Below are 25,024 nucleotides of genomic sequence, written 5' to 3'. Positions count from 1 at the left end.
TATTTATTTTTTATTTGTAACTGGACACAATATCTTTATTTTATTTATTTATTTTTATGTGGTGCTGAGGATAGAACCCAGGGCCTTGCACATGCTAGGCAAGTGCTCTACCGCTGAGCCACAGTCCCAGCCCCATAAGACTAACTTTGAAACGAATAATAGTTTTTTAAAAATGTATTGGTCTCTTAAGTCATGTGGAGCATAGGAAGTGGAGTTGCAAACCAAGGATAAACTAATAATTTAATAGATGTTCATGTAAGTACATTCACTGAGATCTTTATTTCTTCCCATTGCTTTGAGTTTCTGTCTAGTGTCCTTTCATTTCAGCCTACAGGACTCCCTGTAGCATTCCTTGCAGGGCAGATCTACTGGTAATGAACTCCCCCAGTTTTTGTTAGAGAATGTCTTAATTGTTCCTTCACTTTTGAAGGACGGTATTGCTAGTCTTAGGAGTCTTGGTTGATATCCTTCCTTCTTTTAGCACTTTGAATACATTAGTCTGCTGCCTTTTGGCCTTCAAAATTTCTGATGAGAAATCTGTTGGTATTCTTCGTGGGGATGCCTTGTAGGTAATAAGTTGCTTCCCTCCTGCTGTTTTCAAGATTCTTTGTCTATCTTTCAACAGTTTGCTTATATCGTGTTTTGGAGTGAGGTCTTTTGGGGTTCATTTCTCTTGGAGTCGCTGAGATTCTGGAATGTTTATATTCATATCTTTCATCAAGTTTGGGAAATTTTCAGCCGTTATTTATTTTGGATAATCTCTTTCCCCCTTTCTTTCTCTCCTCTCCTTTGGAACCACCATAATGTATAGGTTGGTCCACGTGATGGTGTCCTCAGCTTTTTCTTCAATCTTTCTTTTTCTGTTCCTCTGACTCAATATTTTCAGTTGTTCTGTATGTTCAAGTCCACTAATTGTTTCTTCTGCCTGCTCAAATCTGCTATTGAATCCCTCTAGTCAATTCTTCATTCGTTATTGTTATTATTCCGCTGAAGAATTTCTTTTTGGCTTCTTTTTTGGGTTTACTGTCTCTTTATTGTTATTTCCATTTGTTAATATATATGTAATGTCTCTCTTTAGTTCTTCAAGCGTCTTTAAGACAGTGGTTTTAAAGTCTTTGTGTAGCCAGATTGCCTTCTGGCCTTTCGCAGAGATGGTGTGTGTGTGTGTGTGTGTGTGATATATACATATATATGCATATACATATATATATATATATTTTTCCTTTGAATGAGCCATATTTCCCTGTTTCTTTGTGTGTCTTGTGATTTCGATATTTCTGTTGGAAACTGGACTTACAAATGTAATCTAATAATCTGGAAATCAGATTATTCTCTCTGCTAGGGCTTGTTGATTGTTTTTGTTTTTGATTGCTGTAGGCTGTATCTGTGCTGCTTATCAGACTGAGGTCTAAACTTAAGGGCTTCTGAGATCTTTTTTAAAACCCTCGTCTTTCTCTGGGTATGCATAGTGACTTTCTAAATTACCCTATGTAGGTTGTTGCTTTTGAATATCCTAGAACTTAAAGGTTTGGTTGCCAAAAAGGATAAAAAAGAAAAGTGAAGGAGAATTTTAAAAAGGAAAAAAAAAAAGGACACAAAAAGCATTGGGACTTTTCATCATCTGGAGGGGGACAGCTGTAGTGGGAGTGGGGTAAAGGAGTAGTTGCCTCGCTCCATGCATCTGTGCTTCTAAGACCAGAAGCAGCAACCAGTAATTAAAACACATATCCCCAAATTTTGTAGGACATAGTCCCTGTAGTGCCCAGCCTGGCTTCCTGAAGCTGCCTGGAAGATGCTCAGGATCACTTGCATTCTTGCCTGTCCCTGAGCTGGGGCTGGGTAGTCAGTACCTTGCTGTGAGCTGAAATTGACTAGAACCATTAACAATTTACTCTGCAAGCCTTTTCCTGGAAGTCACCATCCTTTTTGTAGACTCCAGAGTATCCAGATAATCACAATAGATTTTTGGGTGTAATTGTCCACGTGAGGAGATAGATTCCTGCTGCTCTCCACTCTCCTGTTCATTCTGTAGATTTTTAAAAACTGTGATTTGAAGCTTATATTAGATGCATACACATAACTTTATGAGCTTTATCCCTTCTTCATGAACTGGCCCCTTTTATGATTATGAAATGTCTCATCATCCCTGGCAGTATTTGTTGTTCTGAAAGCCAGTGTGTTTGATATCGATATAAATGTTGCAGCTTTCTTTTGATTAGTGTTTACGTAGATGTCTTTTTCCATTCTTTTATTTTAGTTTTAGAATTTATACTTCTTTTTAGCTTTTCTTTCTTGCCTGGAAAGGTTTGCTATCTTGTCATTTATTACCAGAACATTTCATAGATCTCAATGTGTAATTCTAATACCTGCTGAGTTTTTTGTAACAGCAAGCAATAAATTTGGTTGAACCAAAACTGTAAATTCTATTTTTGGGGGACAACTTCGTTCTCAATTCAGTCCTTTTAGCCTCAGCTGTTTTGCTTGGGGCTTGCTCTATACATGCATGCTTCAGGGGTCAGCCCAAGATTTGGCCCCAGTTTATACACACAATCTAGGCCTCCTTTTCTTTGCAGCTCCTCTTTTTTCTGCCCCTTCCCACTTTCCATTGATGGTAATGGCTCAGAACTCTCTTATGCTCCTTCAGGTAAAAATGATGATGCGTTTTCTTTCTTATATGCTAGCTTTACACCTTTTTCTAAAAGCCAGTGTAGTGTGTGTGTGTGTGTGTGTGTGTGTGTGTGTGTGTACATTGGTGATGGGGCTACATGGTGTGTTGTGGGTAGGATGAGCAAGGGAAGAAAGGGTATGGGAATGACAAGGGGCAGTGGGCAGAGGTGACTGAATTGATATGATGGGGAGACAGAAGTGTTCAGAGGTGGCTCTTTTCTGTTCCCATCCCAACTTCCACTTTGATGTGGATTACTTTTGTCTACAGGACCCATGGGTTCAATGAGTTCTTATGCTCTCTACCAGAAGAATCAGGCCATGCACATGTGTAAAAGGAACGAGGCTCTTCAGTGGAGGCTTCTTCTTGACCCAGAAAGGAGACAGTGCTGATGAGAGAGTGAGGATGGCTAAAGCAAAATACAAGAGTTATAGAATTTTTAAAAAAAATATTTATTTTTTAGTTGTAGTTGGACACAATACCTTTATTTTATTTATTTTTATATGGTGCTGAGGATCGAACCCAGGGCCTTGCACTTGCTAGGCAAGCACTCTACTGCTGAGCCACAATCCCAGCCCGAGTTGTAGAATTTTTATGGCGTCTGCAGTGTAGGCAGGGTCCCAGTCCCTTGATGCCATCACCTCTACAGGGTTTTAGCTGGGCCTGTCTCTTCTTCAACCTGCCCTTTTCATGCAGCACATGTCTCATTACCATCTTCCGTCTCACGTTGGGGTGTGCCATGCCAAAGAAGTAAAGGTGGCTGTGGGTAACCTCAGTGACTGTTCTGTGCATGCGTTGGCCCCTCACCCCCTGATGTTGCTCCTTGTCATCTGGGAAAGTCCCTAATATTTTTTTTCAGGACAGGGAAGACTATTGTCTGGTCTCAGTGGGTTTGATTTTAGTGACCTTGTCTGGCTGTGGCTTCTTGGTATTACTGTTGACAACATGATGTCAGAAGGCTGAGCTGTCTTCCCAACCTCCCTTCTCCTGGTGAGTTATCTTAATTTTATGGCCTCAAAGATTGGTCCAATTTTTAACTCCTAATTTTCAGGTGCATCTATTAACTGCATAAGGCTGAGAGCCTGCTTGGCTATCTCATTCCCCCCCCCCAATAAATTACTCCCTTAATTTTAAGAGGCTTCTGGTTTTTTATTGGGGGCAGGCGTAGTTTCCCTGACTCAGGATTAAACCAGAAGTGCACAGAAGACAGGTTCCTGCAGCCCTTGGGGGAAAGTGGGAGAACAGACCCTTCCAGGGCCTGCTGTGGTCACAGGTTTCCATGTTTTGTTAGCTGTGAAACTAAGTGGCTAGGAAAACTGTCAAGGGAATTCAGTCATTATTAGGCAGTGAAGATATTTCAGGAAATGGTAGAAAGCCATTTTTCTGTCTTCTGACTCTTTACTGTTCATTTGATCAGTGAGGGAAAGTTGGCACAATGAGTTTTAGCTCATGTTTGCAGGTGGTTGCTCAGCTCTGTGCAAAATACGATGTTCTCTGTGAAGACTAAGAGTAATTTAAACAAAGGGGGGAATTGCTTCTTGATTGTACAGTCTTCCTTATTCCGACACTTTACAGATATTACATATGTTACAATAGTTTCTGAGTTCCATCTTGTTTTGGGTGTCACAGGGTTGCATTGTAGGAACTTTGAGAAAAGTTGTGTGTGTATGTGTGTGTGTGTGTGTGAGTGTGAATAGTTTCTTTTTTTCAGTACTGGGGATTGGACTCAGGGGTGTTTTATCACTGAACAACATCCTAAAAGACCTAGACCTTTTTATTTTTTATTTTGAGATAGAGTCTCACTAAGTTGCCCACGTTGGCCTTGAACTTGTGATCCTCCTGAATTGCTGGAATTATAGGTGTGTGCCGCCACACCTGGCTGTGGTAGGCATTTTGAATGAATAATGCAATTCCCTGGCCATGTTTGTTTTCTAGGAATGTATCTATATAATCTGTTTTATAACCTTCAGTTAAGGTTTTTTTTTTTTTTTTTTTTTTTTTTTTGTGTGTGTGTGTGTGTAGTGCTGGGGATTGAACCCAGTGCCTTGTGCATGCAAGGCAAGCACCCTACCTACTGAGCTATATTCCCAACCTTAACTGACCTTCAGTTAAATTTTATGAATGTATTTAAAGTATCTGAGTGTAGTTGCCTGAAGTATTAATAGCATTTTAACAAAATGAGTTTGGACATTGTTAATATTTTAATTTATATAATTTTGTGACCGAAAAATCGATTAGCATGGTTCAGAGATTAAAAAGAATAAAAATTAAACAGGTAAATTTTCACATTTGCCTCCCTTTTGTTCAGCTGATAATTCTCCCTTCCCCTGTAGGAAACCACTGTTGGTTGTCTGTCTCTGGGGAGGTGTATGTGCACGCGTGCGTGTGTTTGTGTGTATACATGCATACGTATGTACGTGCATGCACAGGGAAAGGAGACTTTTTCTACCATTTTGGTTCCTGGTGCTAATGTTAAATTCTAATAATGCGCATGTGCATCATTTGCCATTCATTTGAGTCTCTGAAGGCCTCGAGGGATTTTTAAGCATCCATAATCACATTACTGCATACAGCACTTTTGCTTTTTAACAAATTTGCATTAATGTGGTTTTACTGTTTTATGGAAGGAATTTATTTTCTGGAAATGGTCTAGTTCAATAGTTTCCTGTTGATAACTTGATTTTCTAGATGTAGCTAAAGATTTTGTGGTTGATTCTTCACCAGCTAAGTGACTAGCTCTGGATTTGCAATGTAAGAACTTGATCAGAGACAGCAACCCTGGTTGATCAAATAATTTTTTTTTTCTGTCTTGCTTTCTCTTCATGAGAACTATTCTTGAAAATACATGTATTACTTCATTGTGTTTGCAGTGTCATGTTTAGAGCTAATGGTAGTTGCTTTTTTTTTTTTTTATGGTGCTGGGGATTGAACCGAGGGCCTTGTGCATGTAAGGCAAGCACTCTACCAACTGAACTATATCCCCAGCTCAATTTTAAATTTTGACATGTAATTTTTATCATGGCAGCTTACTTCATTCCAAGCAGTTTGTTTGTTTTATTCTTTGTATTCTAGGCAATGCAAAGAAACAAGTTTCCAAGAAAAAAACTTCTGAGAAAAAAGGAAGACATCAGAGGGAATGTCCTCAGCATTCTCCTCTTGAGGACATTAAACAGCGGAAAGTATTAGACCTCAGACGATGGTACTGCTGTCATTACAATTTTTACTTTTCAATTTTTAAAATACATATTTTGGCAATAACTTTGGTATTATAAGTTAATAAAGCATATGTGATAAATATTTCTAGTTCTCAGATTATATCCAGGATTTATAAATATTCAAAGTGTACTACAAATTTTTGGAGTAGATTAATTATGAGCCATGCCCATATTTCCCAGACTCTCCTGGTTATTAGAATAATCTATGTGAAAGAAGAGGTACTGGGCCCTGAATTAGAATAAGATATATTACATGCTTTTATAGTTATGTCAAAATGGATTCTACTGTCATGTATAACTAAAAAAGAATCATTTGTGTAATTCCACATTATGGTTATCTAAATGGTCATATTTTGATATAGTTATATGCCTAGTTTTTCTTTGCTGAAGAACTTTAAAGTAAATGACTGAAATCAATCATATTTTACATAACATGCCTAAGTATCATCTCTAAAAATGGCTTTTATGTAACCAGGTACTACTCTCAGATCTAATAAAATTAGCAATATTTCTTTAACATATAAATCCTAGGCTGAATTCAGTTCCAAGATTTGTCTGAAAATGTCTTCCCACCTAGCCCATAGATTTTTTTTCCTAAGGTAGAGATAAACCATTGAAGATTTCCTAATGAAAGCACATTTTACAGAGATAATCTGGGAGTAGTTAATAAGTAGTATGTATTGGAGAAGAAACACAAAAATAAAAAATTAATTCAGACTTCTTTGAAGAATGGCTTTGTACATTTTTGCTTCCAGCCTTTTAGACTTATGATTTGTTTTAATAACAAGTATGTGTAATTAAATGTTAATGTTATAATATGTGAGGCCACAAAGACAGACTAGGAAGGACAGATGGGAGAAATGCTTTGAGGGGAATAATTCTAGGTCTATTTCCCACTAAGAGTATTGCAAGATTAGGGTTGGAATAGGAAAGCCTATAAAAGATAGTAAAGTGTTGTTAAAAATTTTAACCTGGTGGAGAATAAGACCAGTTAATAAGTTTGGATTGATGAAGAAGTGTGAAAAATTTTAAGGGAAACTTTCCTTGCCCTCTGTCTTTAAAAAAAAAATATTAAAATTTTTATGCTTTAGGCCATACTTGGTATTACAAGAAAGAATTTGTAGGAATATAATACTTCCAAATATTTGTAAAGATAAATTCTGTGACATGTAAAACACCGTATATTATTGGATTTGTAAAATAATCCCAAAGGTTGAGGCAGGATTGTTCACAATAGAAAAAAGAAAAAGTCAATAAATGAATAAGTTGCTAGTGCTTCATCGGGGTGGACCACAAATTTTTGTTCACAAAAATTTCTTACATTCAAATTTATTCTCATATTGATTACTTTGAATAAGGACAACACCAAACGGTGGATATGCTTTCTGGTGGCCTTCTTATTTTCACTAAAAAAATCAATGGTATTCCAATGAATTAGAGGTCACTTTGAACCTCGGGAGGGTCAAATGTCTGAGGAGGAAAACTAGCTTGATGAGATGCCTTAGGATGCCCAAGATTTGTGAAGTATTTAAGATGGAAGGTGGGGGGGGGATTTCAATATGACAGAGTAAGTATAGGCTTTAAAAAAAACTCTATTTCTTTCTGGAAACCCATGAATAATAGCAGCAGCAGCAAAATGAAAACCAGGAGGAAAGCTCCATCTTCTTAGAACAAAGAAATAGCAACATCCCTGAACCATAGCATCTAAAATGTACTTACCATGTCCTGTGCATACTGGATCAACAAGAGAGGACTCAGAGCAGCACAGACTACTGCAGACCTCAAGCAATGCAGGTCTCCTTAAATGTGATGGTCCCCCTAAACCATCCAGTGAGCCTTTGGTCAAGGGATGAAAGCAATAATGTCGGGGAAAATCTGCAGAGTTTTTTTTTTTTTTTGGATATTCAGTTTAACATGGCAGAAATGCAGAGGAAGACACTGACAACCACCACTTTATCATCTTACTGCCTAACTTCCAGTTGTAGATCCTAGTTAATTGTGGAGAAAATAGTGATTTCAAGAGTGGAACACAGATGTAAGAATACCATGACCCTCTTGATTATTAGAAACTGGAGAAAGACTCAAATTAACACCAAGCCTTCTCTCAAACTCTTCCAACAATTTAAAGAGGAAAGAATACTTATAAATTCATTTTATGAGGCCAATTACCCTGATACCAAGATCAATCAAAGATACTATAATAAAAGAAATATACAGGTGAATATTCTTGAAGAATATTGATTCAAAAATCCTTACCAAAAAATTAGAAATCCAGATTCAACAGCACATTAAAAAAATCATACTCCATGACCAGGTGAGACTTACTCTTGGAATACAAGGAAGGTTCAGCGTATAAAAATCAATCAGTGTATAAGTTGGCTGTTCTTGGAGAGACTGTCTGACTAGCATAGCCCTCCTTTACAGTAAGCAATAAATTCATCTATGCATTTTTATTTAAAAAATCAATCAGTCTAATACCCCATATTAATAGAAGTACAGACAAAGCTCTTATGACTCACTGACACAGAAAAGGCGTTTAATAACATTCAAATTATTTTCATTATAAAAACATTTAACATACTAGAAGGAAACTACCTCGACATAATGAAGGCCATATTCGAAAAGCCTACAGGTAATGTACTCAAGATAAAAAACAAAAAAACAATTTTCTTCTGAGATTAGGAAGAAGGCAAGGATGCCCAATATCACTACTTATATTCAAAATAGTACTGGAAGTCCTAGCCGGAAAAATTAAGCAAGAAAAGGAAAAGTACAACAGAACAGAAAAAGTAAAATTATCAAGCAGATGACATGATTTTATAAGTAGACAACTCAAGATTCCATAAAATATTACTGTTATAACTAATAAAAAAGTTCATCAAAGTTATATACTACAAAATCAACACATAAAAGTCAGTTATATTTCTATATACTAGTGAACAACGCATATGGGAAATTAAGAAAATAATCCCTTTTACAATAGTATCAAAAGTAATTACATAATTAAGCCTAGACTCAACCAAGGATGTAAAAGACTTCTTCACTGCAAGTTACAAAACATTACTGAAATAAACTAAAGACACAAGTAAATGGAAAGCAATCTCATGTTCATGGATTGGAAGACTCAATTATCCTTAAAATGGCTGTAATTCCCAAAGGGATCTACAGGTTTAGTGCCATTCCTATGAAAATATCAAAGGCAATTTTTTTAGAAATGGAAAAAGAAATCCTAAAATTTGTGTGGAACTTCAACCTCTTCCCCCATGCATCTGTTCCTTCATACCTATCTGGTTTTTTTTTTTTCCTTCTTAGAAGTCACCAGCCATTAAATTAAGGGTGTACCCTTCTTCAATATGTCCTCACATCATTAACTTGAATATATCTGCAAAGACCCTATTTCCAAATAAGGTCGCATTCATAGATATCAGGAGTTAGGCTTATCTTTTTAGGGGACACTGTTAAACCCATAAAACTTAACATATTATATCAAATGACTGTGATTAGTTTTTGTGTCTCAGGGTCTTAAGTTTCACAATTCGATCTATATATTTGAGGGTCATTGCTGATTTGTGTACATATCTGCATTATAAATTCATATACAAACATATACATACAAATACACATATGTATAAAGTTTTTCTTTTTTCCAGGTAAGAGTGAAACTGTAATTACAACGATAAGGCTTGTTTTTCTTTTTTACTTTGCCACTCATTAGTACCTTCATTAGTTAGGAAAACATCATTTGAAAGCTAACCTTATTTCTTCTTTAAAACTGAATCCTGTAGTCTGTTTCTTTTCCTTATGTCCATGTGAGTCTTTGTCATTTCCCTTGAAACTTGACTGCTTGGAAAATTGTCTGGGTTACACAACTGAATTGTGCCATGTAAGGGTTTTGTGTTTCATTTTTAAAATCCTTTGTGACAGTTCTGCTCAATGGATTCTTGTCCAGGACACAGTGGGTGATAAATGGATGTCTTTTAGTTTGAGTTGAAGAATCTCCCTGTAAACTTGAAATGTGGGGGACAATGCTTTGCCCTGTTTCTCCAGTATTTCAGAGGTTGCAAATAATTGCAGTAGCTGCTCCGCTAGGCATTCAAGCTGAAAATGAGTAGCTGATATCTAAATTCATATATCATCTATTTTTCCATTAGTTTGGATAGTATTCATTTTAATAGTCATATTAGCTATCCTTATTAAAATAGATGATTTATTATTATTATGCATTTATAATGTTTAATAAGTACAAAAATATTTTAAATGAATAAAGGTTTTATGTTGCTTTCAGTGATCAAAACTTTCTTTATATTAACACTTTAAGTCATCATTAGATGAATATTTCTGTTATTTTTTTTTCATATTTATTCAAATGAAGAAAGTGATCTTTTATTTTTTCAGGTACTGCATAAGCCGACCACAATATAAGACTTCATGTGGCATCTCCTCATTAATTTCTTGTTGGAATTTCTTATATAGCACAATGGGAGCTGGAAGGTAAGTATGCCACTTTATTGGTTTCTCCAATTCCAAATTTGAAATTGGTTAGGTTTTGGTTCTCTAATAGAAGGTGGGATAGGTTTTTCATAAATTAAGAAAAAACTGCTGAATCATATTATTAATCTTTTAACTTAAAATATATGCATGTCTTCAATAAAATAAAAACAAAGAATAGTGCTAGACTATGTGCAAGCCAGACATACGTATTAACATTGAGACAGATTTTTGTGTGTGATTGGAACTGTAAAGTGAAAGGCGGTGTTTCTCTTATAGTCTTCCACCTATTACCCAAGAAGAGGCTTTACATATTTTGGGCTTTCAACCCCCATTTGAAGATATCAGGTTTGGCCCTTTCACCGGAAACACAACACTCATGAGGTACAAAGCACTACTTCGAAGCAATCTGTTGTTTCTAGTTCTGCAATGTACTGATACTGTAGGTGTGTGTTAAACCATGTACTTTGATGCTAGTCTCTGACCGGTCATAGATATGTTGAGCTTGGGTTTGGCTTGAATTTCTCTAGAATTCAAACAATGGCCTTCCTTGTTAAAGAATTGGTGCTATAAGCAAATTTTCTTGTTATTTTCAGATGGTTTAGACAAATTAATGACCACTTCCATGTAAAAGGATGCTCCTATGTTCTATATAAGCCTCATGGGAAGAACAAAACAGCTGGAGAAACGGGTAGGTGAACATATACAAGATTTATGCACATATGTGTATGTATACACACACACACACCTGCTTAAGCGTCCAATTCAAAGATTGGCTATTTGATTCATGGGACATTATGTAAATCCTCAACACAACCTGTCACTTTCATATCTGTTTATCCAAATGGAAAATCATGATAGTAATCTGTAGGGGACTCTTCAATATTCAGTTGAATGTTTACCTTTTCTGATATTTGCATGTAGAACTTTTAGAACTTTAAGATCTACCATAAACACGACTGTGACACACTGTTTGTATTATATGGGTCCAGGCTATGTGCATGTGTGTGCTAGTGAAATACCTTTGGGAATAAGCATAGAATTGCAGTTCCTTTTCTTATAAGGGAATGAAAGGATTTAAGAATATCTGATGCCAGACCTGCATGATAACAACAGGACAACGGACTGTGAAAGTGACAAAGCTCTATTATAAAACTGTCTTGGTTACAACAGAGAAAAAAGTGGACTTGATTTTAAAGATTAGTTAGCCACTAATTAAGTTATTTGTATTATTGAACAATGTCCATTTGAAAACTATACATTAATCTTTTGACTTTACAAATCTGATAAATATAATTTCATGTTAAAGAAAAATGACTCTGACAGTTGTGAAATGGAAGGAAGACAACTCTCGATTGTCGCAGTAGACTATTACACTAGGGAAGAGAGATTGGACTCAATCCAAAGACAACAAAGACAGCTGGGAACTCACAGTCAAGGAGCAGAGTCAAGGGTCAGTTACTAAGAGGAGACTTCAAGGTTAGGAGGATTCCTATCAAAACAGCATATCAGTCTCCCTGCTTAATGTAGACCAAGGGCTTAGACATCAAGGATGGGGTGATAAGGAGCTTGATCAACTACCAAGAGTGGAAGATTCTATTTAAGCTGCCTTAACAAGATTCTTGCAAAAACTGGACACAAACCCCAAGGTTGAGACTGGTTGAGAAGAGGGCTCAAGGATTGGTCTAGGAGAGAGCTGTTATCAATAGAGGTGTATGGTTTACCAAGGTCAGGGACTGAACATTGAGTAAGGTGCATTTCTGTTCACCTCTGTGGGGTTTATCAAGTTGGTTATGAAGTGGGCAACTTGGAGAGTATGTGTTGGTTTCTATGCATGCTTGTTTGTGACCTTGAAAAAAGTAACTTACTGTGTCCTTGTGTAAACCTTTTGTCTTTTGGTATTTGTACTCACTCTATTGGGCATGGTGAAGATGAAAGGGGACCTATTTGTGACTCACTGAGCACCTTGTATTGTGTGGAGTGAGGACTCCACAAAGCACTAGCTTCTATTATGACTGAGTTCTGTGCGTTCACCTGGGGCTTGTCTGTCTCTGTGGAAAAGACAGCTTGAAATGTTGTGTCAATTTTTTTTTTTTTAATTTCTAGGCAGACTATTAACACATCCTTCTCAGTAATGAATAAGGCAATTAAAAAGTTTAAAAGGATATATTTTCCAGGTTGTTCATTTGTCTGGTTTGCTCTTGATACTGTCCATTGAGTTTGAGTGTTTTAATTTTTTTTTCTATCATAGTTTTCATTCGAAAGCCCCTGATTCATTGAGCTTCATGACTATTCAAAATAGGCTGCAGGCTGCAGTCTTGATTTGGCCTGTGGGTGGGAGCTTGCCAATCCTGTGACCTTAACTGATGATGCCTATATACCGCCACCTGACACTTGAGGGACTGGCAGATCTCTTGCCAGTCTCTTTGCGGGGCTTTGTCGGGCTTCTCTCTCTTACCTTCTTCTTCACAAAGTACAGATAGTGGTTAGCTCTTTGCACCCTGCTTATGGAAAGGCCTGTTGTGGAACACATGGAATGCAGTGTTTTCTTACTTTGACAGATTGCTATTTAGCTGCTCATCCTGGACTCAAGTTCGAGAAGGACTGTTTCTTCTGCTTGCGAGACGAGATCAAATTCCTCCATCCCCCAGAATATCACATTTTGTGTGTGACTCTGATAGAACTTTTGCTCCATGCCTAGGTTGTTCTTAAAAAATAGTTTCTTCCAGGGCTGGGGATGTAGCTCAAGCAGTAGCAAGCTTGCCTGGCATGTGCGGGGCACTGGGTTCGATCCTCAGCACCACATAAAAATAAAAAATAAAGGTGTTGTGCCCACCGAAAACTAACTAAATAAATAAATATAAAAAAAATAGTTTCTTCCAAAAAAGCCTGAGCTTCCTTGAGGCCAAAATCCATGTTCTTATCATTTATGCATTACCATCCTGATACTTTGGTGCTCATAAGCAGTAAATTTAATAAATCCTAGAATGAGGCAGTGAGGCAGGAGGAACTCAGGAGATGGGGCCAGGAAGCTTCTAGAAGAGAGTTTTGCTTTTTCTTCATCTAAAAATCTGGCCTTCTTCCTTTGGAAGTGCTCTTTGTCCTGACATAGGAAGGAGATACTTAGCTTCCTCTTTCTTCAGCAACCCTTCTTCTGGCTCTAGCCTGCTCTCCCTCCCCTCCCTCCCCAACACCTCAGCATCTGCACTCAAGTGCTAGCCCTGCCCATCTGCTATCCTTCTGCTCTGTCTTTGAATCTTCCTTGGAAGTTTTTCAGACGGCTAGTTATCTTTTCCTAAAGCCTGAAATTTACATTTAGCAGTGCCCTGGACATTGCCTTCTGTGTAATAAGTGTTCAGAAAAAGGTTAAAACCTCTCAAAATCACTTCTAAACTGTTTCATGGGACTCTATGTATCTTTCTTAACGGAGCATGGACCAAAAGGTAGGAGTAGAAATAATCAGTGAGGGGCATGTCACACATACATGTAGGATGCAAGGAAAATCATGCTGTACACTTCCTGGGCTGTGTCCCAAGGCTGTGGTCTGAGTAGGATCCTGGGAGACACTGGATAAGGACCCTTACTCCTTTCATGTGCTTGCCTTTTGGGCTGCTGATCATAAGAGGATTTCATCAGAGCTTTTCACAGCTTTTGGCAGCATCAAGATGGAGTGGGAGAATGAATGAAAAGCTGGGTCAGTGAAATTAAGGAGAATCAAGGGAATCATGAACACTCAGAAAAACTAGAATATGGAAGAACATAGGATAGCAAAGAAGCTCTGGGTATGGAGGAAACATGAGTCATATTAAATTTAATCAAATTCTCAAAGAAAATATAAACCTTAATTAATAATATACTAAAAGGGCCCTGGATAAAGTTGATTCCCCAAGGAGCTGCTATTCTGGTATTTTATAAGAGTTTTGACCAAATGTTCTGGACAACTTTAAGATTTTATACCATATTTTATTAGAAATTCTCACTTATAAGTATTTTGAAGTCGTATGCTTTTAGAAACTTTCCAGTAGTCTGGTACCTCCCAAGTTCTTCATGACAAATTTAAGTGTAATGATTTGATGGACATGCTGTCCAGTTATCTTAACAATCTCGGATGTGCAGGATGTGTGGTACTGGGTTGCACTGATTATTTTAACTTGTGTGTTTAAACTTCCTCCAACATACATCTAGTCTCTTTTCATTTGAGGAATGGGATAAACTACCCAATTTCCTTTTTTTTTTTTTTTTGGCAGGGAGGTGAGGATCAGTGGTGGTTTCTGAAAATTTCTTTAAGTTTTAGTAAAATATTTTCCCACTTTTATTCCTATTTTCCTTTTCATTTTAGAACACTTGAATTGTTCCTGTTACCTTTTCTATGTGCATTTCCTGAAGGTTAATTAATCTGCTTACTGCCCTGAAACTCTCTGGTCTTCCTGAGAGAGTTTCACACTGTCACTGGTCCCACAGAAGCCCTGAACCATCTGGCCACTTTAGCCTGGATTCCTCTTAACTCTTACAGAGCTAAGTATCTGCATCTGTCATCTGGCATTTGGTATATGCTATCTTATAGTTAATCTTGTCAATCTGAGTGTTTGGTTCCTTGTCCATAGGGATGGTCCTGTATAGCCCTCTGATTCCATGTGTGATGCATGACTTTGAGCATGTTCCCTACAGCTTCTGATTGTATTCAGGGAGGAATGAGGCTCCGTAGTATGAGCATTTTTTTTCTGATTTCTCTCACTGTAGAATAAATAATTACAGAGATAGGCTTTTCTTGATTGTGTCTTAAATATTCAGTAGTGAAAATCTTTGTCAGTTGGTGATGCTTGCTTTTAAAATATAACCTGAAATGTTTCTTCTTTTTATGTTTAAATTATTTTTTATGGATACTTTTCACTTTGGGCTTGAGTTTTCCTGGTACTCTGCTTCTTTGACAATAATTCCCTTGTGCTTGAGTACACGTTCATTTCCAGTGGGCCCTCAGTAAACTGAACTTACTCATGGAATAAAAGTGAAGTGTAGAGATTTTGATGAAATTTAACTGTTAATGTGAGTTGAAGTATTTTTTTCAGAGGTGTAATTAGTCTCAGTATTAGCCATCCATTCAGATAGCTTGGCTTAACCACAATACCAGGGAAGTCCAGATTCATTTTTTTTTTATCAGCTGGCTTGGAAGTTTGACTTTTGTTCAGATGTCTACTTTTTGTTTTTCCAGTGGGTATTGCAGGTCATGACTTTGCCTAACAGAGAATACCAACCTCTTCCTCATCCTGACATAACCCACACATATCCTACCCATGGCCGGAACTCCAGTTCGCTGAGCATCCCTGCATACCCCAAGGGGAAAGTGCATTAATATCCATTTTCCTTGTACACTGGTTTTCTCCAATTCATAATAAACACAATTCCAGATAAATCTCCTCACCTGCACGGTGCTTACTTCCCTTTCCTCCCTAGCAGCTCTTGGGTGCCTGCCTGTGGCACAAACCCCTGGTATCTTTCCAAATTGATGCAGATTGGCCTTCCACTGCTGTCCCATGTGTACCTGTGGTATTTATTTATTTATTTATTTATTTATCCATTTATTTATTTATTTATTTTTAAGAGGGAGAGAGAGAGAGAGAACTTTAATATTTATTTTTCAGTATTTGGCTGTATGTGGTGCTGAGGATCGAACCCGGGCCGCACGCATGCCAGGCGAGCGTGCTACCACTTGAGCCACATCCCTGGCCCTACCTGTGGTACTTAGAGCTGTCAAGAGGGTGAGGCCCTTGCAGGATGATGGGATGCTGCTGAATAACCGATCACAGTTCCAGAATCTCTTATCTTTTATATTGTAAAAATACATTCTAATAAATTCTTTTAGAGTTTGCTGGGGTTTTTGTATAGCTGATCAGTCTCTCTATGACAAGCTCATATTAAACAAATCTTAAAAATGTCAGATGTTAATGCACTAAGGTGAGACTCATTCTACCTCCTGGACCTGAATTCTCTTGTTGGCAGCTCAACACTGGCTTCTCTTGATGGTACAGCAAACCTGCTAATTCCTATAGTTTTAATCTCTTCTCTCTCCTCTGTAAGTTCATGACTCTGTTTCGTGGTGGTTGCGGTCACTTAAGTTCCAGATTTTTTTAGATAATATACAGGTCTAGTCTGAACTTTGTTCTGGGTTTGGCTCCTGTCACTAACACATTCATGCCTTCTCATTCACAGAAGCACTCTCTTGGATGAAGACTGTAATGTATTAAATACTGTATTTACTGTCTTTTGTTTCAGAGGGTGATCTTTTTCTGGCTTTGTCCTGAAATTGTGGGGGTGTCCTACGGTAGGCTTCTTTCTACTATTGTACCTTCTGTTCTAAACCAGGAGACTTGCTGTTCCCTGACACATGCCTCCCACTCCTGTGGTTTTGTTTTCTCCTCCCACCCTTTCCTCTATGTGGGTTGTTGAAATCCTGCCACCTCATTAAGTTCCATCTTGAATGCCACATCTTCTTGATTCCTCAAAACCAATGTGCACTTTCTCCTTTGAATTCTATATCTGTTTTGTGGTCCTGTCGTATTCCCCCTTCTATTAAAGTTACTTGTGTCATCTTCCCTATCGTTTCCTCGCAGTATCTGGTATATTTATAGGGTGCTCATGAATTGAGTTAAATTAAAACTTCCTCTTAACTTTAGACCAGTGACTCTCAAACTGTGATTTCTGGACCAACATTGGTGTCACCTGCTAACTTGTTAGAAATGCAGATTTCTAGGTCTCCACCATGGACCTGCTAGCTCAGCTGCTCCAAGGGTGGCACCAGCAGTGTGTCATTTGTCAAGCCCTTCATTCTCAGCTTTGAGAACCACTGATGCAGCCTTCCTAAGAGTTGGTATCCAGCCTCTTTATCAAGAACATGGCTTTCCATTTGTAGGAAATACCATCATTTCAAACTGTGTTTAGTTGCGTCCTGGGGATTCTGGACTGGTAGGGGAGAGAGTGGCACCTGCAGGCCTCCCAGTTTTTTTTTTTTTTTCCTTAGCAGCTCTGCTTTTATTCCTTTAATGGACTAGTCTTCCAGGTAAATTTTCTTTGAAGAAGGGGCTGCATCTTAAGAAAAGTTTGAAAATTGCTGATCCAAATTTGTTGGCATGAGGTTGGCAAACTACTGCCCCTGCTCACAGGGCCTGATGTTTCAATAAAGTTTTATTGGAACGCAGCTTCATCCATTGTCTCACACATGCCCATGCTGCTCTCAGGCCACAGTGGCAGAGCTGAGTTGTGTGAGTAGTGCCTGTGACCTGTAAGTCTAAGGTGTTTACTAGGTGGCCCTAGAAGGAAAGGTTTGCTGATCTCTAACTTAAGCCACACAGAATGATATCACGTACCTCGAAGTAAGAAGAAAAACATCCCTGAGTGTCGTAAACTCATCAACATTCTAACATATTACATCATGTAGGTAGATATTCAACATATCATATATAATAAGCCCATAAACATCACTGCAGAGGAGAAAAACCACCTCCCATCTTCCAGAAAAGTACGTCACATCAGCAGACAAAATGATGTGAGTATTAAGGATAGCAGACTTTCTTACCTACCTCATTTGCTCATGACATTTTTTTTTTGCTCATGACATCTTGAATACATTTTAGGACATTAAATTTTTGCTATTCACAATCACTGAACTTTTGTATTACATTTGAATTAAGAAAGAAGGAAAGTATGAAATACATAAAGATTTCCACTGGAAAAAAAATTATACTGAAAGTTCTTTTGAAAAACATTTAAATTATTTTGAAAACTTTTTATCAGTTTTGCAACCTTAAAAAGACTTAAAATGATTTTAGGACTTTTTCTAAGTCAGTTGTGTGTATAAATGTCTTTTATAATTATTGAGCTTATAAGATGGCTAAATCCACACATTTAGATTTATATACTATCCTGGAACCTATCTACAGTCAAGTTCAGTTTTGGAAATGAAATGTTGACTCTTTTCTGAACTTCAGTTCTTAAAATTCTTCATTTAGAGCTGTCCACGGGTATCAGTCTTTAGATCATCAGGGATATACAAGCGAAACCCACAAAAAACTGACTATCATTTATCATTATGAAATAGTGATTGTGGTAGAAAAGATCCCTTAGCTGTGTAGGGATGCCCTGGTGGTAGAAATCTATACAGAAGGTCCAGATGAAGCTTTGGGGACTGGGGATGTGGTTCAGTAGTAGGGCACTTGTAGAGCATGGGAGACTCTGGGTTTAATCCCTAGAACTCCGCCCCCCTGCAAAAAAAAAAAAAAAAAAAAAGAGGAAGAAGAAAAAACAACTTTGGAGAAAGAATTTAAGCCAGAAACGTTATTGTCTTCATGGGCACAGGAGATGTGGGAAGCGGACCTCTTGCTCCTTTCTCTAGTCATTGGCCTGCTGTTTTTAGTGGTCTTCAGCTATTTCAGGGCCCAGAAAATCGATCATTGTAACTGTAATTTGCAAGCTTTTATCTACTATTTTTAGGATTTCCAGTTTTAATGGGCTATTTGTTAATGAATAATTTAATTTCTTCCAGGAATGCAAGTTAATGAAGCCTCAGTTAATGGCTTTGGGTACTGAGTGCTGGTAAAAACTTATTTCTTATGGTAATGCTTTTAAAATTGCTTGACAACTCTTATAGTTATGGGAAATAGAGGAGGAAGAATGGTTAGAAAAGGTTGTTGTCATGCTCCAGCCTGACTGAGGTTCTTACAAGGACAACTTTGTAACTTTTGAAGGAAGACGTGGAGAAAGAAAGTGTGCTATTGGGGGAAGTAGGCATTTTTGGAGCCTACTAATTACCTGGAATCTATCTATCTATCTATCTCTATATATCTGTGATCTTTAATCTGGGATGAACATACTACAGCCATATTAGAATATATATCTTAATTTTAATCTAAATTAAAGATTTAACTTTTTGTCTCATTAGTATAAAAGTGTATGTATGCAGTGGATGAACAAATGTGATTAAACTGGGCATGGTAATTCAGAATTTTGAGTGATAGATGTGCACAACCAGAAAAGTTGAGATCATTGCTGTAGGCACAAGTTACTGGGTTTTATATAGGAATTAAATCTCATAGACAACTTTGTGTATTATTAGGTTTGGGTAAGCAAGGACATACTCTTCTATTCAATGTGTCTGAATGTCAATCTTAAAAAGTGAAACTGAAAATAAATTCATTAATCTTTTTGTACCTTTCAATATCTTCTCATTACCCCCAGCAATGTCAGTGTGTTCCAAGCAATGTCTTTTCTGTCTTTTGGTCCTAACTAGTCCATTGTATAAAGCATGACCACTGCTTTATGGGCCCTCAGTGTGTTTGGTTCTGTTTTGGTAGCTTCAGGAGCCTTGTTGAAGTTAACGCGTGGATTGAAAGATGAGTCACTGGCTTATATCTATCATTGCCAAAATCATTATTTTTGTCCAATTGGCTTTGAAGCAACTCCCATTAAAGCGAATAAGGCCTTCAGGTAAGCGTTTGTGAATTTTATCTGGGTACTTTGACAGGAAAATTGTGTTGTAGAAAGTGTTTTAAGGAATATTAAAAAATATTGTAGGTCTCCTAGTGTTGAGAGCCACAGCTGAAGGGGCCCCAGCAAACTTCCAGCTGATTGGCTCACCATGGCCCCAGCAAACTTCCAGCTGCCAGCTGATTGGCTCCTCTGCGGTGATGTTCATTGGGCTGTTTCCCAGCCCTTCAGACCACGGAGCTGCTCATTGGGGGACTCTTTTGGCTCTGCCTAAGTGACCCAGCCAATCGCCTCAAGAGCAGGAGAAGTGGGGGGTTGAGAGGCTTGTGGGAAGTGGGTGGTGGCAGTTGGGCTCTGAGGGAATTCCTGAAGAGCTCCTGTGGTGTGGCATGTGTTCTAAAAATAAAGTTAGTTTCTGCTTGATAAGTGGCTCCTGAATTGTGCCCAGCCAGACTGCGGCATCCTAGAAATTGAAAACTTAGACTGTTCTTTAAAGATTATATATAGCTTTTTTGCAGAATTGTATTTAATCTTAGTTTAACACATATCCATTTTACTATTGTACAGCCATTATAAGAGAAAGTCATTTGAAGACTCACTCTTATGTCTCTTTTAAAATAGTTCCAAAGGACTTTCCATACTGTATCTCTGTTTCCTCATCCAGTGTCCCACATGAACAATGTATTAAGAGGATTGCTACAGTTCAGTAAAGTGAAAAGCATCTTCCATCTTCGAGTGAAAACCATGGGATTTTATCTTCCCTTCTTCACCTGAAAAACATGCAGTGTATCAGGGTTCTCCCTTTGTCTTGGTTGCAGGGAAACTCAGAGCCCATTGTTATTTCTAATGTCAGGAACTATATTACCTTAATGGTTATATTTGCTTCTTTCTTTTATTAAAGAAAGACCATTCCAGATCTGTTTGAGTTAGAATTTCCAGGGATATGTCTAGGAAATCAGTGTAGTTAAAAGTTGCATTAGCGCATCTTTGTTTTAGGCTTGTAATTTTATCGCACCTGTTGAAATTTCTTGGTTGCATTGTGAGAGGAGAAGAGAGATTGAAGAATGCTTGTAGCAGGCTAGGACTTTTTTTTCCTTCTAGGATTTGAAGATGATATGTAAAATCCTTGAACCCTAGATTTTGAGTAGGGAATTAAGGCTTACATTTAATTTGTAGGTTGTCTTTAATGGCCTTCAGAAGTTTGCCCAAGCTTAAAACCTAATATCCATTCTAGATTAATGAACGCCGTCTTTCAGTGCATTTTAGCAGACCCTTTGATATATAGTTGAGGCAGTGTACTTGAGGGGGTGAATGACATTTATTACGCTTACCATAAATGTGTTTTATATTTAGCAGGGGTCCTCTCTCACCACAGGAAGTAGAATATTGGATCTTAATTGGAGAATCAAGTAGAAAACATCCTGCCATCCACTGTAAAAAGTATGTTGACTTTCCTGTTTTTTTCTTCTTTAATGGAGATAAGATTTAGATGTCATAAAAAGCATGGACCTCAATTGTGTAAATTAGATGAGTTATGATAAGTTTATCATCCCATGGAGACGTGGTCCATTTTCATTGTTATAGAAAGTACCATCATTTTCTATTCTTGTCTGTTCCCACAGGCAACCTGAGTTGAGATCTCTTCATCATATTTTTTTCTTGGGCCTCTTCTTAAATTTCATATAAATGAAATGATACAAAATTCTTCTGTGTCTGCTTCTTCATTTATGAAACATATCTAGAACCTATATTATTCTATAAAAATTTCAGAATTTGTTGATTCCTACTTAAAAAACTTGTTGAGATTTTGATTAGGATAAAATCCATAGAATTCATAGTTTAGTTTGAGGAAAACTGACATCTTAACAATATGAAATCTTCCAATCTGTGAACGTGGAATATCTCTACTTAATTAAACTTTAATTTCTCTCAGCAGTGTTGTGTATTTTTTAATAGTCATATGTGTCATTTGTTAAATTGCTTCCCAAGTGCTCTATATTTTTTGATGCTATTGTAAATTAACTTTTTAAAAATTAATTTTGTCATTATTTGCTGGTCCTACACAAATAAATAACTATGTAGACCTTGAATCTTATATATTTAACAAGTTCACTTATTAACTTTAGGAATTGTTCTGTAAGGCTCTTGGATTTTCTGCACAATCGTGTTGTTTATTAATGGAGAAATGTTATCTTTTAATTCTTTTAAAAATTTAGCCAGGCATATGGCCTGTGCCTTGAGGCCAGACTGGGCAACATGGCAAGACTCCATTTCAAAGAAAGTTGATTATAATTCCAAAGAAATAAGACATGTTCCTGCCTTCGCCTGAAGGTTGTTATCTAATATGCTGACATATATTTATTTTGTAGGAAAAGTAACTTGTTGTAAACTATGAACCTTGACAATAAATACTTGGATAAACACAATTGTCATAAAACAGGAAGTTTTTAAAGCTTAGAATATGAAATAATACTGACAAGAATTATTGCCAATTATTGTTTTGTTGATATTGTAGTTACTTGGTCTTGTGAAAGAATATTATGGACCTAAAGAAAGCTGTGTTGTATTCTTTCTTTTTAACTATAGATGGGCGGATATTGTTACCGATCTAAACACTCAAAATCCAGAATACCTAGATATTCGGCATTTAGAGAGAGGGCTGCAGTTTCGAAAAACAAAGAAGGTAAGAAAAACACTATTGCATTTGAAGGCATTTTTCCAAATAACAAAAATGCAGTGTTTTAACTCAGCATTCTTTAGGTGGTAAATAATAGAAAGTTAGTTCAGACCATATTGGACAGAAAATTATTTTAAAGACCTAGGGCTGTGTTTACAACTCAAGGACAGAGAAGAGCCTGGAGTCACCAGGGAATGGCACTCAGTATAGGAGTGATAGCAGGACCCACGTAGCTAGTAGTCACTCTTATGGAGGTCGTGGTTTTCTTAGCTCTCATTTCCTCTGATTATTTCTTGAAGATCATCATCTTTCAATTCATGTCCCCCTTTCAGATGACCAGTCTAGACTGAGACTGACCTGCCTTGGTCTAGTTCCATCATCTTGGCTGAACTAGGACCAAATTAATTATGATCATGGGTCAGAGCCATGTGTTCAACAAGGCTGAGAGGGAAGCTCTCAGAGAAAAGTAGATTGCAGTATGGATTTGCGTAAACATCCCTGATGTAATCCTATAATGTAAGAGCACATGAAGAGTGGGAGAGGAAGACAGATGATCTTGGTGTTTGAATTAGGCAGAAGAGGCAGCGACAGTGTGTGTAGAGAGGCACCTGGGGTGGGAGAGGTGTTTTGGCTCCTGTGGGCTTTGTTTTGTAAAGACAGTGTCAGGAATGATGCGTAGGATAGTGTGCTCTGGTGTCTGACCAGAGAAGTACTGTTTTTAGGAATGTGTAAGGGCAAAACAACAACAAACATTGGGACCCACAAATTTTTATAATTTACTTTTCTATATTTTCTTGACCTGCCTTTTTTTTTCCTCTTTTCAGGTTGGGGGGAATTTGCACTGCCTCATAGCATTCCAGAGACTTCATTGGCAAAGATTTGGGCTTTGGAACTTTCCATTTGGAACCATCAGACAAGACTCACAACCTCCAGCACATGCCCAGGGCATTGCCAAATCTGAGAGTGAAGACAATATCTCCAAGAAGCAGCATGGGCGTCTGGGCCGGTCCTTCAGTGCTAGTTTCCATCAGGACTCATCATGGAAAAAGATGTCCAGCATCCATGAGAGAAGGAACAGTGGCTACCAGGGCTACAGCGACTATGATGGGGATGAGTGACCCTGCTGGGCTCTCCGCATGGTGTCATCCACACAGCTTACCTACAGGACTGCAATAAGATAGTGGAAGATTGCAACGTCGACATTAATAGAACAGATCTTGTGGTACAAAGCATAACCTTGTAGTTCTTAGTAAATAAGCTTATATATGATTATCATGGGTGATTTCAGATGTATAAGCAGATAAGCACAGATTACTGCCCTTTTAAAATTAAGAGTATGTAAACAATCTGGACAAAAAGTTTCATAAAATCCCCAAATTTACAACTATTTCTAAACAGAAACACAAATTCACTTAACAGCATCAAGATTTGAAATACTTAAGCATGAAGTGATTTATGACTCGATCCCTAGATAATTTGTTACAGATAGTTTTATTCCTAAGATGAAGATGTAAAGCATTTGTCTACCCTTCAAAAATGGGGGCTGCCAATTTCTAGGTTTTGCTCATGGTTAAAACTCATTTAAAATTATTTTGAGTCCAGTACTTCTTTCACTAATAGCAGTATTTTGCTTGCCTCATTTGTCTCCTGATTAACTGTCTCAGGATTCTCAATAAAGAGGCAAAAGAGGAAAGACTCAAAAAACCTGGTCTTTTTCTATTGGTGTAAAGGGTGACTTAGTGCATTGATTCCTTCTTGACTTTCCTGTTAGTATCAAAAATTGACAAGAACCTTAGGTTTTGAAGACTTCTGTAAGTCTAGAATAAACCTGGCTTAGTGATAGAATAGAAGAACAGTGGCATCTGAAGTTTCTGTACCCAAGGTACCTTGCAGGGAGATTTTCTGATACTTGACTGGTCCCTGGAATGGCATCGTATGTTAATACTGGCTTTGAAGATGCATCAAGAATGCCCAGGTCACTCAGAGGGCACTCTCCACATTCTAAACTTGGAGCCGTTTCTTTTTTTGATCCAATTATCTTTTTGAAGTGAGTTAAATATTTTGGAAGTGTGGATTTCATGTATTTGAGCTCCTCTCTAGTTGCTGTCAGTTCTTCTGCTGCCAACCTGTGACTCACAAACAACTAGGATCTCTTGTTCTTTCATTTCAGGGGTTTGTTCCAGGACTTACAACAGTAGCTTGGTGATTACAAGGTGCTGGATATGTTGGTAACCACATTGCAATACACCTCAAGGAGAGGGTTCCGACTTTTATTTTTAAAATAGTTTCATTTTTTTTCTCTTGAATTTTATATCCATTTGTCCACATACACATGTCTAGCCTACAGAAAGGGATATATATTATGAAATGGTCATTTTTCTGAAGAGAATATTTTGCTTGAAATGCAAAGGACTGAAAGATTTGTAGGTTGTTGATTTTGTTACTTCATACTGGAACTTTTAAAAGGTTTTCATCAAATAAAATTTTGTTTTCTACTTTTAA

General features: G+C 37.5%; 1 protein-coding gene across 6 annotated transcripts in view; it reads left to right on the top strand.

Moving 5' to 3' along the window:
- The window catches only part of Bivm (basic, immunoglobulin-like variable motif containing), a 36,757-nt gene extending 11,733 nt beyond the window's left edge, over positions 1-25,024 (top strand). For 5 of the 6 annotated variants that reach the window (XM_077795126.1, XM_026400507.2, XM_077795125.1 and 2 more), the window contains 8 exons: positions 5,738-5,864; positions 10,276-10,371; positions 10,648-10,752; positions 10,965-11,059; positions 19,713-19,845; positions 21,199-21,285; positions 22,432-22,528; positions 23,347-25,024. In XM_077795126.1, the coding sequence (XP_077651252.1) occupies positions 5,738-5,864; positions 10,276-10,371; positions 10,648-10,752; positions 10,965-11,059; positions 19,713-19,845; positions 21,199-21,285; positions 22,432-22,528; positions 23,347-23,640 (1,034 nt within the window). In that variant the 3' untranslated portion in view covers positions 23,641-25,024. The remainder of the gene's footprint in view (positions 1-5,737; positions 5,865-10,275; positions 10,372-10,647; positions 10,753-10,964; positions 11,060-19,712; positions 19,846-21,198; positions 21,286-22,431; positions 22,529-23,346) is intronic. The other variant, XM_026400493.2, reaches the window with a different exon arrangement.

This window comes from Urocitellus parryii, chromosome 2 (genome assembly GCF_045843805.1).
Source record: "Urocitellus parryii isolate mUroPar1 chromosome 2, mUroPar1.hap1, whole genome shotgun sequence".
Lineage (NCBI taxonomy): Eukaryota > Metazoa > Chordata > Mammalia > Rodentia > Sciuridae > Urocitellus > Urocitellus parryii.
Note: the sequence above shows the minus strand (reverse complement) of the source record. Positions and strands in the feature narration are given on the sequence as shown.